This window comes from Scyliorhinus torazame, chromosome 4, assembly GCF_047496885.1.
Source record: "Scyliorhinus torazame isolate Kashiwa2021f chromosome 4, sScyTor2.1, whole genome shotgun sequence".
Lineage (NCBI taxonomy): Eukaryota > Metazoa > Chordata > Chondrichthyes > Carcharhiniformes > Scyliorhinidae > Scyliorhinus > Scyliorhinus torazame.
In genome coordinates, this window is record NC_092710.1 from 354443477 (window position 1) to 354458510 (window position 15034).

Consider the following 15034-nt stretch of genomic DNA (forward strand, 5'->3'; position numbering starts at 1 on the left):
GCTTTCTGGACCGGCTGGAATTTCCCAAGGTGGAGGAGCAGGAAAGGGTGGGACTGGGAGCACAGATTGAAATAGAGGAAGTAGTGAAAGGAATTAGGAGCATGCAGGCGGGAAGGCTCCGGGACCGGATGGATTCCCAGTTGAATTTTACAGGAAATATGTGGACTTGCTTGCCCCGCTATTGATGAGGGCCTTTAATGAGGCAAAGGAAAGGGGACAGCTGCCCCCGACTATGTCAGAGGCAACGATATCGCTTCTCCAAAAGAAAGAAAAGGACCCGCTGCAATGCGGGTCCTTAAGACCTATTTCCCTCCTAAATGTAGACGCTAAGATTCTGGCCAAGGTAATGGCAATGAGGATAGAGGATTGTGTCCCGAGGGTGGTCCATGAGGACCAAACTGGGTTTGTGAAGGGGAGACAGCTGAATACGAATATATGGAGGCTGCTAGGGGTAATGATGATGCCCCCACCAGAGGGGGAAGCGGAGATAGTGGTGGCGATGGATGCCGAGAAAGCATTTGATAGAGTGGAGTGGGATTATCTGTGGGAGGTGCTGAGGAGATTTGGTTTTGGAGATAAGTATGTTGGATGGGTGCAGCTGTTGTATAGGGCCCCAGTGGCGAGTGTGGTCACGAATGGACGGGGATCTGCATACTTTCGGCTCCATAGAGGGACAAAGCAGGGATGCCCTCTGTCCCCATTATTGTTTGCACTGGCGATTGAGCCCCTGGAAATAGCATTGAGGGGTTCCAAGAAGTGGAGGGGAGTATTTAGAGGAGGAGAAGAACACCGGGTATCTCTATTTGCGGATGATTTGTTGTTATATGTAGCGGACCCGGCGGAGGGGATGCCAGAGATAATGCGGACACTTCGGGAGTTTGGAGAATCCTCAGGATATAAACTGAACATGGGGAAAAGTGAGTTGTTTGTGGTGCATCCAGGGGAGCAGAGCAGAGAAATACAGGACTTTCCGCTGAGGAAGGTAACAAGGGACTTTCGTTACTTGGGGATCCAGATAGCCAAGAATTGGGGTACATTGCATAGGTTAAATTTAACGCGATTGGTGGAACAAATGGAGGAGGACTTCAAGAGATGGGACATGGTATCCCTGTCACTGGCAGGGAGGGTGCAGGCAGTTAAAATGGTAGTCCTCCCGCTATTCCTCTTTGTGTTTCAGTGCCTCCCGGTGGTGATCACGAAGGCTTTCTTCAAAAGGATCGAAAAGAGTATCATGAGCTTTGTGTGGGCCGGGAAGACCCCGAGAGTGAGGAAGGGATTCTTACAGCGTAGTAGGGATAGGGGGGGGCTGGCATTACCGAGCCTAAGTGAGTACTACTGGGCCGCCAATATCTCAATGGTGAGTAAGTGGATGGGAGAAGAGGAGGGAGCGGCGTGGAAGAGATTGGAGAGGGCGTCCTGTAGGGGGACTAGCCTACAAGCTATGGTAACGGCCCCATTGCCGTTCTCACCGAAGAAATACACCACAAGCCCGGTGGTGGTGGCGACTTTGAAAATTTGGGGACAGTGGAGACGGCATAGGGGAAAGACGGGAGCCTTGGTGGGGTCCCCGATAAGAAATAACCATAGGTTTGCCCCGGGGAGAATGGATGGGGGATTTGGAATATGGCAAAGAGCAGGAGTAACGCAACTGAAAGATGTGTTTGTGGATGGGAAGTTCGCAAGTCTGGGAGCGTTGACCGAAAAATATGGGTTGCCCCAAGGGAATGCATTCCGGTATATGCAACTGAGGGCTTTTGCGAGGCAACAGGTGAGGGAATTCCCACAGCTCCCGACGCATGAGGTGCAGGACAGAGTGATCTCAAAGACATGGGTGGGGGACGGTAAGGTGTCAGATATATATAGGGAAATGAGGGACGAGGGGGAGATTATGGTAGATGAGCTGAAAGGGAAATGGGAAGAAGAGCTGGGGGAGGAGATTGAGGGGGGGCTGTGGGCGGATGCCCTAAGTAGGGTAAACTCATCGTCCTCGTGTGCCAGGCTAAGCCTGATACAATTTAAGGTGTTACACAGGGCGCATATGACTGGAGTACGGCTCAGTAAATTTTTTGGGGTAGAGGACAGGTGTGCGAGATGCTCGAGAAGCCCAGCGAATCACACCCACATGTTCTGGTCATGTCCGGCACTACAGGGGTTCTGGATGGGGGTGACAAAGGTGCTTTCGAAAGTAGTGGGGGTCCAGGTCGAACCAAGCTGGGGGTTGGCTATATTTGGGGTTGCACAAGAGCCGGGAGTACAGGAGGCGAGAGAGGCCGATGTTTTGGCCTTTGCGTCCCTAGTAGCCCGGCGCAGGATACTGTTGATGTGGAAGGAAGCCAAGCCCCCGGGGGTGGAGACCTGGATAAATGACATGGCAGGGTTTATAAAGCTGGAACGGATTAAGTTCGTCCTAAGGGGATCGGCTCAAGGGTTCACCAGGCGGTGGCAACCGTTCGTCGAATACCTTACATAAAGATAGAGGGAATGGAAAAGAAGAAGGTAGCAGCAGCAGCCCGGGGGGGGGGGGGGGGAGGAACCAGAAGGACTCTCAGGGTTGTTAATATATATGTATAATATGTATAGGTCGTTGCTATAAATAATTGTATATTGGACTGTTAAATCATATTTTTGGAGAGTGTTTATCTGAGACAAGGCAGTTGCCATTTAGTTTTAGTTTTTGTTATATATTATTTATTCTTTGTTTATAAAACAGGTCATTGTTATTTATACTGTTATATTATTGTGTAAAGGATACACAATGTACTGTGATGGTTGACCAAAAACTTTCAATAAAATATTTTTTAAAAAAAACTCCTGCACCTCCACTTTGTCTCTGGCCGCCGCCATTTTGTCTTTTTTCCCCGGTTTTTCCCGTTGCTCCAATGCCGTTACGCATTACGCTTCGAGTCCGTTTCATACAAGTTGGAGGGGGACCTCCCTCTGACCTTCCACCCCGGGTTAGTTTCGAAAAAAGTTCCGTTGGGGCTCTTCTAGCGAGCCCGAAAGTCCGTGGTAGTGGGAGCTGCCGAATCATGCGGCTCAGCTCCGCATTGCCGCACCCGGAAGTCCCCTACTGAAACTTCTACCATCTGGCTGGGCTCATTCCCCAATACCAGGTCCAGTACCGCCCCTTCCCTAGTTGGACTGTCTACATATTGTTTTAAGAAGCCCTCCTGGATGCTCCTTACAAACTCTGCCCCGTCTAAGCCCCTGGCACTAAGTGAGTCCCAGTCAATATTGGGGAAGTTGAAGTCTCCCATCACCACAACCCTGTTGTTTTTACTCTTTTCCAAAATCTGTCTACCTATCTGCTCCTCTATCTCCCGCTGGCTGTTGGGAGGCCTGTAGTAAACCCCCAACATTGTGACTGCACCCTTCTTATTCCTGATCTCTACCCATATAGCCTCACTGCCCTCTGAGATGTCCTCCCGTAGTACAGCTGTGATATCCTCCCTAACCAGTAGCGCAACTCCGCCACCCCTTTTACATCCCCCTCTATCCCGCCTGAAACATCTAAATCCTGGAACGTTTAGCTGCCAATCCTGCCCTTCCCTCAACCAGGTCTCTGTAATGGCAACAACATCATAGTTCCAAGTACTAATCCAAGCTCTAAGTTCATCCCATAATACTTATTGCATTAAATCATATGCACTTCAGGCCACCAGACCCGCTGTGTTCAGCAACTTCTCCCTGTCTGCTCTGCCTCAGAGCCACACTGTCCCTATTCCCTAGTTCTCCCTCAATGCTCTCACCTTCTGACCTATTGCTCCCGTGCCCAACCCCCTGCCATACTAGTTTAATCCCTCCCGTGTGACACTAGCAAACCTCGCGGCCAGGATATTTACGCCTCTCCAGTTTAGATGCAACCCGTCCTTCTTATATAGGTCACACCTGCCCCGGAAGAGCTCCCAGTGGTCCAGATAACTGAAACCCTCCCTCCTACACCAGCTGTTTAGCCACGTGTTTAGCTGCTCTATCTTCCTATTTCTAGCCCCCCTGGCACGTGGCACAGGGAGTAATCCCGAGATTACAACCCTAGAGGTCCTGTCTATTAACTTTCTGCCTAGCTCCCTGAACTCCTGCTGCAGGACCTCATGCCCCTTCCTGCCTATGTCGTTAGTCCCAATATGTACAACGACCTCTGCCTGTTTGCCCTCCCCCTTCAGGATGCCCTCTACCCGTTCGGAGACATCTTGGACCCTGGCACCAGGGAGGCAACATACCATCCTGGAGTCTCTTTCACGTCCACAGAAGCGCCTATCTGTGCCCCTGACTATAGAGTCCCCTATTACTATTGCTCTTCTGCGCTTTGACCCTCCCTTCTGAACATCAGAGCCAGCCGTGGTGCCACTGCTCTGGCTGCTGCTGTTTTCCCCTGATAGGCTATCCCCCCGACAGTATCCAAAGGGGTATACCTGTTCGAGAGGGGGACAACCACAGGGGATTCCTGCACTGACTGCCTGCCCTTTCTGGTGGTCACCCATTTCTCTGTCTGCACCTTGGGTGTGACCACATTTATAGAACTGCGATCTATGACGCTTTCCGCCACCTCCATGCTCCTAAGTGCATGTTCAGGCTGTTACAGCCGGTGCGGCTGTGGGTCACGTATCAGGACCGTCAGCGCTATTACGATACGCCAGATGAGGCGTGGACCTTTATCAAAAATGAGAAGTTGGACTCAAATTAATGGTTTGTAGTATGTTATGGGGGATGCTGGGGAGTGGAAGGGGGCGATGTTTTTTCTTTATGTGGGCTTGTTTGGAAGGGGGGGGGGGGGGTGTCCCCCGCGTTATCTTGGGGTTGTGTGGGCCTGTGGCCCTTCGGGGATTGGGGTGAGGTTGCAGGAGGAAGGAGCTGCGCCACAGGGGGTGGGGGCGGCCCAGGCAGGGAGCGCGGGCTTTTTCCTGCGAAAAGGGGGGACGGGGCTTGAGGCGGGGGGGGCGGTACTGGCTTGGTGTCCACATTGGTGTAGGGGGGGGGGTACTTTGGCCACCCCACTTTAGTGGGGGAGGGCTGGAGACTTCGAGAGGGAATCCAATAGGGGGATCGGGGACAGAGGCAGGAGCAGCCGGGGTCAGCAGGAGTCAGCTGACTTACGGGAGTGCAATGGGGGGAGTAGGGGGGTTAAGCAGTTGCTTGGGGCGGGGGGGGCGGTTGGAACTGGGTTGCTGCTGTGCTGACTGAGGGGGAGTTGAAGGTAAGAGGGAGAGTCGGGGCGGGGAGCCTCCGCCTGAGGGGCTGGAAAGTGTGGGAGGCATGGGCACGGGGCTGGCCTAAAAAAGGAGATGGCTAGTCGGGGGTTGGGGGGGGGGGTGGGGTGGGCGGAGGAGGAGGTAGTCCCCCACGTGGAACGCGAGAGGCTTGAATGGGCCGGTCAAGAGGGCCCAGGTGTTTGCGCACTTAAAGGGGCTAAAGGCTGACTTGGCGATGTTACAGCAGACGCACCTGAAGATCGCGGATCAGTCCAGGCTGAGGAAGGGATGGGTGGGGCAGGTATTCCACTCAGGGCTGGATGCGAAGAACAGGGGGGTCGCAATCCTGGTGAGTAAGCGGGTGGCATTTGAGGCGGTGGGTGTTGTGGTGGATAAAGGGGGTCGGTATGTGATGGTGAGTGGCAGGCTGCAGGGGGCCTGGGTGGTGCTGGTGAATGTGTATGCCACAAACTGGGACGATGCAGGGTTCATGAAGCGGATGTTGAGTCAGCTCCCGGATGTGGAGGCAGGTAATCTGATGATGGGGGGGACGGGACTTCAACACGGTACTGGACCCGGCACTAGATCGGTCTAGGTCGAGGTCGGGTAAGAGGCCGGCAGCGGCCAAGGTCCTGAGGGGGTTTATGGGTCAGATGGGGGGAGTGGATCCGTGGAGGTTGCCAGGCCAAAGGCGAGGGAGTTCTCCTTCTTTTCCCATGTGCAGAAGGCCAACTCGCGAATAGACTTTTTTGTGGTAAGCAGGGCACTGATCCAGAGTGTGGAGGGGGTGGAGTATTCAGCCATTGCGATTTCAGATCACGCCCCGCACTGGATGGAGCTTGAGTTGGGGGAGGAGAGGGGCCGGCGCCCGTTGTGGCGAATGGATGTGGGACTGCTGGCGGACGAGGAGGTTTGTGGACGGGTTCGGGGGTGCATCCAAAGATATGTGGAGGCCAATGATAATGGGGAGGTGTCGGTGAGTGTGGTCTGGGAAGCGCTGAAGGCAGTGGTCGGGGGGAGCTAACTTCAATCAGGGCTCACAGGGAGAAGAGGGAGAGGATGGAGGGGGAGAGATTGGTGGGGGAGATACTGAGGATGGATAGGAGATACGCGGAATCCCCCGAAGAGGGGCTGCTGAGGGAGCGCCGGTGCCGCCAAACGGAGTTAGACTTGCTGACCACAGGGAAAGCTGAGGCCCAGTGGAGGAGGGTACTGGGAGAAGTGTATGAGTATGGGGAGAAGGCGAGTCGGATGTTGGCGCGTCAGCTGCGGAGGAGGGAGGCGGCAAGGGAGATTGGGGGAGTCAGAGATAGAGGGGGGAACACGGTGCGGAGTCCAGCTAAAATAAACAAGGTTTTTAGGGACTTTTATGGTAAGTTGTACAAGTCAGAACCCCCGGAGGGGGGGCAGGGGATGCGGCAGTTCCTGGACCAACTGAGGTTCCCAAGGGTGGAGGAAGGGCGGGTAGAGGGTTTGGGGGCCGCGATCGAGATGGAGGAGCTAGTTAAGGGGTTGGGAGCATGCAGGCAGACAAGGCCCCGTGGCTGGATGGGTTCCCGGTTGAGTTCGACAGGAAGTTCTCGGAGCTGTTGGGCACGTTGTTGCTGAGAACCTTTAGTGAGACGAAGGAAAAGGGAATCCTTCCCCCGACGATGACGCAGGCTTTGATCTCGCTTATCCTCAAGCGGGATAAGGACCCGCTGCAATGTGGCTCTTATAGGCCGATTTCACTCCTCAATGTGGATGCCAAGCTGTTGGCAAAGATTTTGGCCACCAGGATTGAGGATTGTGTCCCAGGAGTGATATATGAGGACCAGACGGGGTTTGTGAAGGGCAGGCAGCTGCAAACGTGCGGAGGCTCCTGAATGTGATTATGATGCCCTCGGGGGGGGGGGGGGGAAGGAGGAGGAGACCAGAAGTGGTAGCGGCAATGGACGCGGAGAAGGCCTTTGACCGGGTGGAGTGGGAGTACCTGTGGGAGGTGTTAGGCAGATTTGGGTTCGGGGAGTTCATTGGGTGGGTTAAATTGCTGGACCAGGCCCCGGTGGCGAGTGTATCGACGAACCGGCTGCAGTCAGGGTATTTTAGGTTGTACCGTGGAACGCGGCAGCGGTGCCCTTTGTCCCCCCTGCTCTTGGCCCTGGCGATTGAGCCGCTGGCCATGGCGTTGAGGGAGTCCAGAAACTGGAGGGGGTTGGTTCGGGTGGGGGGAGGAGCACCGTGTCTCACTATATGCGGATGACTTGCTGCTGTACATTGCAGACCCGGTGGAGGGGATGGGGGAGGTTATGCAGACCCTTAGGGAGCTTGGAGACTTCTCGGGATATAAGCTCAACGTGGGGAAGAGCGAGCTGTTTGTGGTGCATGCGAGGGGCCAGGAAAAGAGGTTGGAGGAGCTACCACACAGGATGGTGGAGAGGGGTTTTCGCTATTTGGGTATCCAGGTGGCTAAGAGTTGGGGGGTCTTGCATAAGCTCAATCTGGCACGGCTGGTGGACCAGATGGAGGAGGACTTCAGGAGGTGGGACATGTTGCCATTCTCCCTGGGGGGTAGGGTGCAGTCCGTTAAGATGATGGTCCTCCCCAGGTTCCTGTTCGTCTTTCAGTGCCTGCCCATTCTCATCCCCAAGGCCTTCTTTAAGCGGGTAAACAGGAGCATTATGGGATTTGTGTGGGCAAATAAGACCCCGAGGGTTAAGAGGCTGTTCTTGGAGCGCAGTGGGGGGGTGGGTTGGCGCTGCCGAACCTGTGCAGCTATTACTGGGCAGCGAATGTGTCTATGATTCGGAAGTGCGTAATGGAGGGAGAGGGGGCGGCGTGGAAAAGGTTAGAGGCGGCGTCCTGTTTAGGTACTAGTCTGGAGGCATTGGTGACGGCACCATTGCCGCTTCCGCCGAAGCGGAATACCACGAGCCCGGTGGTGGCGGCGACATTGAGGATTTGGGGGCAGTGGAGACGGCATAGGGGGGAGGTAGAGGCCTCAGTCTGGGCTCCGATACGGGACAATCATAGGTTCATTCCAGGTAGGATAGAAGGTAGGTTCCTAAGCTGGCACCGGGCGGGAATTAAAAGGATGGGGGATTTATTCATCGATGGGACTTTTGCCAGTCTGAGGGCACTGGAGGAGAAATTTGGGTTACCTCCAGGAAATGCCATTAGGTATATGCAGATTCGGTCGTTCGTGAGAAAGCAGGTAGGGGAATTCCTACTGCTGTCTGCCCGAAGGATACAGGACAGGGTGGTTTCGGGCGTGTGGGTCGGGGATGGTAAGATATCGGAGATATACCAGGAGCTACAGGAGACTTCGGTGGAGGAGCTGAAGGGCAAGTGGAAGGAGGAGCTGGGTGAGGAGCTGGATGAGGGCCTGTGGGCTGACGCCCTGGGTGGGTCAATTCCTCCTCATCTTGCGTCAGGCTCAGCCTGATCCAGTTTAAGGTGGTGCACCGGGCGCATATGACAGGGGCGAGGATGAGTAAGTTTTTTGGTGTAGAGGACAGGTGTGTGAGGTGTTCGGGGAGCCCAGCAAACCACACCCATATGTTTTGGACATGCCCGGCACTTACGGAATTTTGCAAGGGCTTCGCAAGGCTATGTCCAAGATCTTGGATACTTGGGTAAAACCGAGCTGGGGGATAGCGATATTTGGGGTATTGGACGATCCGGGAGTGCAGGAGTCGAAAGAGGCTGGAGTTCTTACCTTTGCATCCTTGGTAGCCTGGAGAAGGCTCTTGTTAATGTGGAGGGACGCGAAGCCCCCAAGCGTAGAGGCTTGGGTCAACGACATGGCGGGGTTTCTTAGGTTGGAGAAGATAAAGTTTGCCTTGCGAGGGTCCTTGCAGGGGTTCTCCGGGCGGCGGCAACCGTTCCTTGACTTCCTCGCGGAACGTTAGGTGGAGGTCAGCAGCAATCGGGGTGGGGGGGGGGCTGATTTCTTTTTCTTTTTGTAAGGGGCGCATGCCCCATTTTGCTTTGAGATGGGTGTTAAATTGTTAATTGTTTCGAGGGTTAAGTTGTTTTGTTGGCATATTACCCTGTTTTCTTTGTATTATTTTCCTTTTCAAAAAGAAAGAGGGAAGTAGAGTTAAAATTTCAGATCGATGACCTTTCCAAGAATTCAGAAATGTTAACTCTGCTTTTCTCCCCACTGATGCTGCCTGACCTGAGTATTTCCCACACTTTCTTTTCTTTAAATACATAGCAGTGCTCTACAAAGATCAGTGATAGAGATAGTGTTGAGTCTACCCTCCCTCAACGTGATTTTTTTTATCCCAATAAAATCCAGGCACCTCGATGCCTCAGAGACTGCGTGATGGTTAGGATCACCTGACAGTGCCAGATGATCTTGACCTTTGCACGGTCTCGCAGATGAAACATTGAGGTGCTTATTGGTTTCCTTGGCGACAGGGCCCTGCACAGTCAACTGTCTACTTTTCCATATTTCAATGAGAGAAAGCATATTTCCGTATTCAAATGGATATTCCGTATAAAATACGGAAAATCCGAGCCAGTTGTCAATTCTTCTATTGCTTGCTAAAGTTAGAGACAATAGTTGCACATCTGATGACATAAACCACCCAAGAATGCACCATCCTACTACCCATCTGAAGTTTTTGTTTTTTCACGGCAAGTAATAATGCGTCTACTCACCGATAGAACAAATTTCTGGTCAACATACTTTTTTGCTACATTTGGTTGAAAATCCGCACACTCCAGAAACCTCAGAAAAAATTCATAGACCAGCTAGAAGGAGAATGAACAGAAACAAACATAAATCAGCCTTCCCATTCCTTGACTGAAATTAAATTCTAAAACGAGTGCGTGTGTAGCATTATTTTTAAAAGACAGGCCTTTGTGTGAAAATAGCCTTTAGCCTACATGGAAAGTGTGATTTTTACACTGTGACGAGGTTATCTCCGGACTTACAGCCAGCAATCTGCCTGCTGTAGAAAGCCAGAAGCCAAGGCTCCCCCTCTTTTTAAATGCTTACTTCTTAAAAAAGAGGAAGGTTAAGGATCATATGGGTCAGAAAACAGAACACTTTTCCACTGTGACACTTAGCTCTGTCTTTGAGTACTGCCAGGTGTGGTACTGCCAGATAGGGTTAGACAGAGAATGAAACTCACTCTAGTCCACACGCTAATCATGACGAGCACGATCAAGATTGCTCAAACTCATTACATTTGTGTGACTCTTCGGCTGGCAAAGGTGTGGCCACTTGCTTCCCCTCATGGTTGCATGTGACCAGCACTTCCCGGGGTGCCCTCCTTCTCCTATTCAGTGTTGATCTTGTCAGAAGCTAAAATCAAGAGCCGTGTAAACGCTGGTATTCTAAATTCAATTGCTGTATTACAGGTGCATGATTACCTGTAACCTTCTGTATTATTAACTCCTGAATACTGTCCCTAGTTTTAAAGAAATCCACACCAACTTGCATTGCAATGTCACATATCTGTGACCTCTACCAGTCTCAGCAATACTGGATCTTACCTGGAGATGTGGCCAAGCAGCCTCAAGTGTGGGCTCATCTTCTTCTGGATCAAATTCCGCCCCAGTGGGGTTAGATGATGGTGGCAATGTCCTAAACAGATTTATTGAAAACTGGAGAGAACAAAATTCTTACAGTTAGAGACAAGAGATAAAAAGAAAACAGTTGAACATTTGAAGTCCTGTAACAGAAGAGCCTAAGTTAGTTATTTTTAGATTTTTTTTTTAGCTGAAAGTTACTAACCAGGGAGGTGGAGCACAACATCCCAGATTAGCATAATGCGTGATTTGGGGAAAGGCCAAATCTTCTGGAAAAGTTCTGGAAAGTGGGAGGAGCCAATGTTTGGGAAACAGTTTATTCAGCATATGTTTTTTGGGAGAGCCAGATGATTTCGTATGGCAGATACCACTGTGAAGAAAGAGTTAATGTTCTCTGCTGCCTCACGATGCCAAGGTGTCAGGTTCGCTCCCGGCTCTGGGTCACTGTCCATGTGGGGTTTGCACATTTTTCCATGTCTGCGTGGATCTCGCCCCCACAACTCAAAGATGTGCAGGCTAGGTGGATTAGCCACGCTAAATTACCCCTTAATTGGAAAAAATGAATTGGGCACGCTAAATTTATTTTAAAAAAGAGAGTTAATGTTCCCTAGTACTTAAATTGGAATTGGGGTTTTAATTGTTTAATAGACTGCACTTATTGCTTAATAGACCATACCAAATATAAAACGGCTACGAGTGGCACTGTGGTGTTGTTGAAGTAATTGCTGAATACAATGAACTTGGAGTCAAAAAGATTAAGAATTGCTTTCTAGTTCTTATTATTGAGTGACCATTGGAGCTTAACACTACACTAATAGCAAATCATTAAAGTCAGATAGGCAAAGGGTTGTAGAGTAGAACTGTATGAGGCCAGGTAACAATGGAATCCTGCAGGGCTCAAGGTTTCGGCACGGAGGTTTATTTCCATTAATAATTTGGATAAAACCATTTATCTCCATCTTTATATTCGTAGAAGATACAAAAACATACCCAGAAATTATTAGCAAAATCAATTGTTTGCAGACCTAGTTAGACAGGGGCTGGTATAGCACAGGGCTAAATTGCTGGCTTTGAAAGCAGACCAAGGTAGGCCAGCAGCACGGTTCAATTCCCGTAACAGCCTCCCCGAACAGGCGCCGGAATGTGGCGACTAGGGGCTTTTCACAGTAACTTCATTTGAAGCCTACTTGTGACAATAAGTAATTTTCATTTTCATTTCATAAGATAGGGCACTAGCCAGTGTGGTCCTCATGCCACTCATTTTTAAACATAATTTAAGATATTACAATTTGGAAGCAGGCTGATTGGAACAACTAGTACATGTTGCTGTTTAGCCTCCCAGTGTATTTCTATAATGAGGAACGCCTTTAAAATGTCACCAATCCTGAAAGTGACCTGGTCATATTTAATAATTCATCAAAAAGGTGCACAAGCAACAGGAGTTGGCCACAGGGAAATCAAATAGGCTTTAGAGTATGTGGCATGACCAGCTATCAGGATGGTTCGAAGAATTATCTTTAGAGACGTATATAAATGGATTTCAAAAGGTACATCATGCTTGTCCAGATTTCAATCTAGATAAATGCAACGTAATACATTTTGGTAGGGAGAATATGTAGGGAGAATGCGGCCACATACACCTTGGCAATAAGTGCCGACATGGGAAGAACAGGGAGATTTGGAGATTCACAGAACACTAAAATTAGCAAAATAAATCAGTAAGACAGATAAAAAACACAAAGTAATGGGGTTCATTTCCAAAGGGATGGAAAGAAAGACTTGCATTTTCATAACCAACGACACTGCAAAGTGCTTTACAGTCTATGAAGTACTTTTTTTTGACGTAGTCACTGTTGTAATGTAGGAAACACAGCAGCTACTCAGGACCTGAGTTATCTGAAAGACAACGCCACCAAAAGTGTAATGCTCACTCAGTACTGAATTAGTGTCAGCCTCGACTTCTGTACTCAAGCCCTGAAGTGGACTTGAACCCGGAGCCTTGTGATTCGGAGGCAAATGTGCTGTGAATTGAGCCACAGCTGACACACTAATAGAATTGAAACGTTAGGTTAAACTTAGAGCATACGTGGAGTGTGCACAGTTGAGAAGCAACGCAGAAGGTGCCTAAAAGATTTACTAGAATTATAATCAGAGGTTATATCTATCATTAGGAAAAATTGAAAAGGTTGTGACTTTAGAATTGCTGGCTGCCATTGTGAATGATGTTGTGGATGATGGTGTCGACTCCTTGACGCAGGTTGTTCATGCTCACTTTGATGAACTGCAAAATATCAGAATGAAGCGGAGCAGAGAATCCTGTTACTCAATATAGGTAGTCTCCTTGATGGTCTTCAAAGCCTGGGGTTGGTCGAGCAAAGAGATGGTTGTAACCTGTTGTCCTGTTATGGCAAAAGACATACTGAGTCGGCAGTGTGACATTAGGTTTGTGCAGTATCTACCCAGTTTTGCCTTTTTACAAAAAAATGTGTTGTAATCCTTGCATTTACAAAGAGGGAGCACATTTTAGATAAGCGTCACTTTATTTATAGAGAAGACAGCAGGGTGGCGGTTGGATAGTTTGGTGTGGTGGTGGTTGGCAAGGCTATGTAAATCTTCGTTATGGGAGAGGAAAGCACCCAGTTAGAAATATCAGTCTAGTTTTTCTTTGGTAGTTTTGTTATTTTGGGATTATAGAATCCGTGCTCTTCGCCTATGAAGGTCCTGACAGATCTTGTATCCTAGAGAGGACTGGCTTTTTTGTGATTCTTCTTTGTAGTTGGCATCTCTCGAGTTGCTGGGACTTTGCAGAGGTGTGTGTGAGCGAGTGAGACTTCTCTTCTTCAATATTCTCTCGACTGCATGGGTATTGATAGTGGTCACTTGATTGAGTAGGTTACGGCATGAGTAACTATGTTTACCTGAGTCAAGTGTATGTTGGGAGGTGGAGTGGGTTTCCCTTCCCCGAGTTCTCCCCTTTTTTCTTTTGAAAATCATTTTATTGGCTTTTCTCATATTTATAAACAGTTGTTACTTATATACATTACATTTTTCTTGCCCGCACTAATTTGCTTTATTTTACAGAGGTTTGTTTTGTCCTTCATTTGACTAACTGTACGTACATTTTGCTGCCTTCTGGATCGGTCCAGTACCCAGCAAGCTTGGGGCAAGCCCAAAACATGGTGGGTGTGGTTGGCCGGGCCCCTCTGGCACCACTCACATTTGTCTTCCACTTCCGGGAAGAACCTGCTCATTTGGGTTCTGGTCAGGTGTGCTCTGTGCACCACTTTGAGCTGCATTAGGCTTAGCCTTGCACAGGAGGAGGTGGAGTTCACCTTGCTCAGTGCTTTGCTCCAGAGTCTCCATCCTACCTCTGTCCCCAGTTCATCCTCCCATTTTTGTCTGGTCCCGTCCAGTGGTGTTCAGGCTCTGTCCAGTAGCTGTCCGCATATTTTCCCATATAGCGCCCCCTTCTCGCTGCTTGTGCCTATCAGGTCCTCTAGCAGTGTGCTTTCTGGGGCCCCGGGGTACTCCACTGTCTCTTTGTGGAGGAAGTGCTTTATTTGGAGGTGTCTCAATTTCTGTCCTTTTGCTAGTTTCCACTTCCTCGTCATTTCATCCAGTGTCGCCAGTCTGCACCCTACGTAAAAGTCCCCGCCCGACAGTGTGCCCCCGTCCCGCCTCCAAATTTTGACGGTGGTATCTAGCATGGCTGGGGGAATCTGTGATTGCCGCAGGTGGCGACCATAGGGGACATTTTGGTTATCCCGAAGTGCTGTCTCAACTTTTTGGAGGTTTCCTTTCCTTACTCGGGTCGGCAGCATGCTGATGCAGGTCCTGGTTTGGTATACCGTGTCGAGGGGGAATCATACCCTTCCCGAGACGCCCAGTTTGTGGATGTCTTGACGATTCTTCTTCTCCTTATTGGTGAGGTTTCCTTGGTGGAGGATACTGTAAATCTTTCAATGTCAGTGCGCCAGTGCGGTGTTTCTGATGTGGCTATAGAGGAGTGAGGTTGGTTGTGTAGTGAGACTTGGCGTAGTGTGGGTATCCTTGGTTTACTGGTTCCTGAATACGTGTGTACACAACGCCAAGCCATGTCTTGAACTGTGGTCGATATCTTGTTGTTCCCCTATGCTTGGGACGTTCTTTCTTGGCTTGGATGTCTTGAGGGTGAATGAAGTTTTGATTGGGCAGCTTTTTCCTTTGTTGTCTTGTGGTGATGGGTGTGCGCCAAGAGACCATGTGCTCATGGCTTTGTCCTGGTACCCTATTATCCTGAGATCCTCTGCTCTTGGTAGTATTTTTGTATCCTGTCATTGTTA

General features: G+C 50.0%; 1 protein-coding gene across 1 annotated transcript in view; it reads right to left on the reverse strand.

Moving 5' to 3' along the window:
• The window catches only part of ppp2r5d (protein phosphatase 2, regulatory subunit B', delta), a 289898-nt gene that overhangs the window by 83806 nt on the left and 191058 nt on the right, over positions 1-15034 (reverse strand). Inside the window, exons 5-6 of the mRNA XM_072500311.1 lie at positions 10677-10787; positions 9837-9929 (exon numbers count right to left, since the gene is read on the reverse strand). Coding sequence (XP_072356412.1) covers positions 9837-9929; positions 10677-10787 — 204 coding nt within the window. The remainder of the gene's footprint in view (positions 1-9836; positions 9930-10676; positions 10788-15034) is intronic.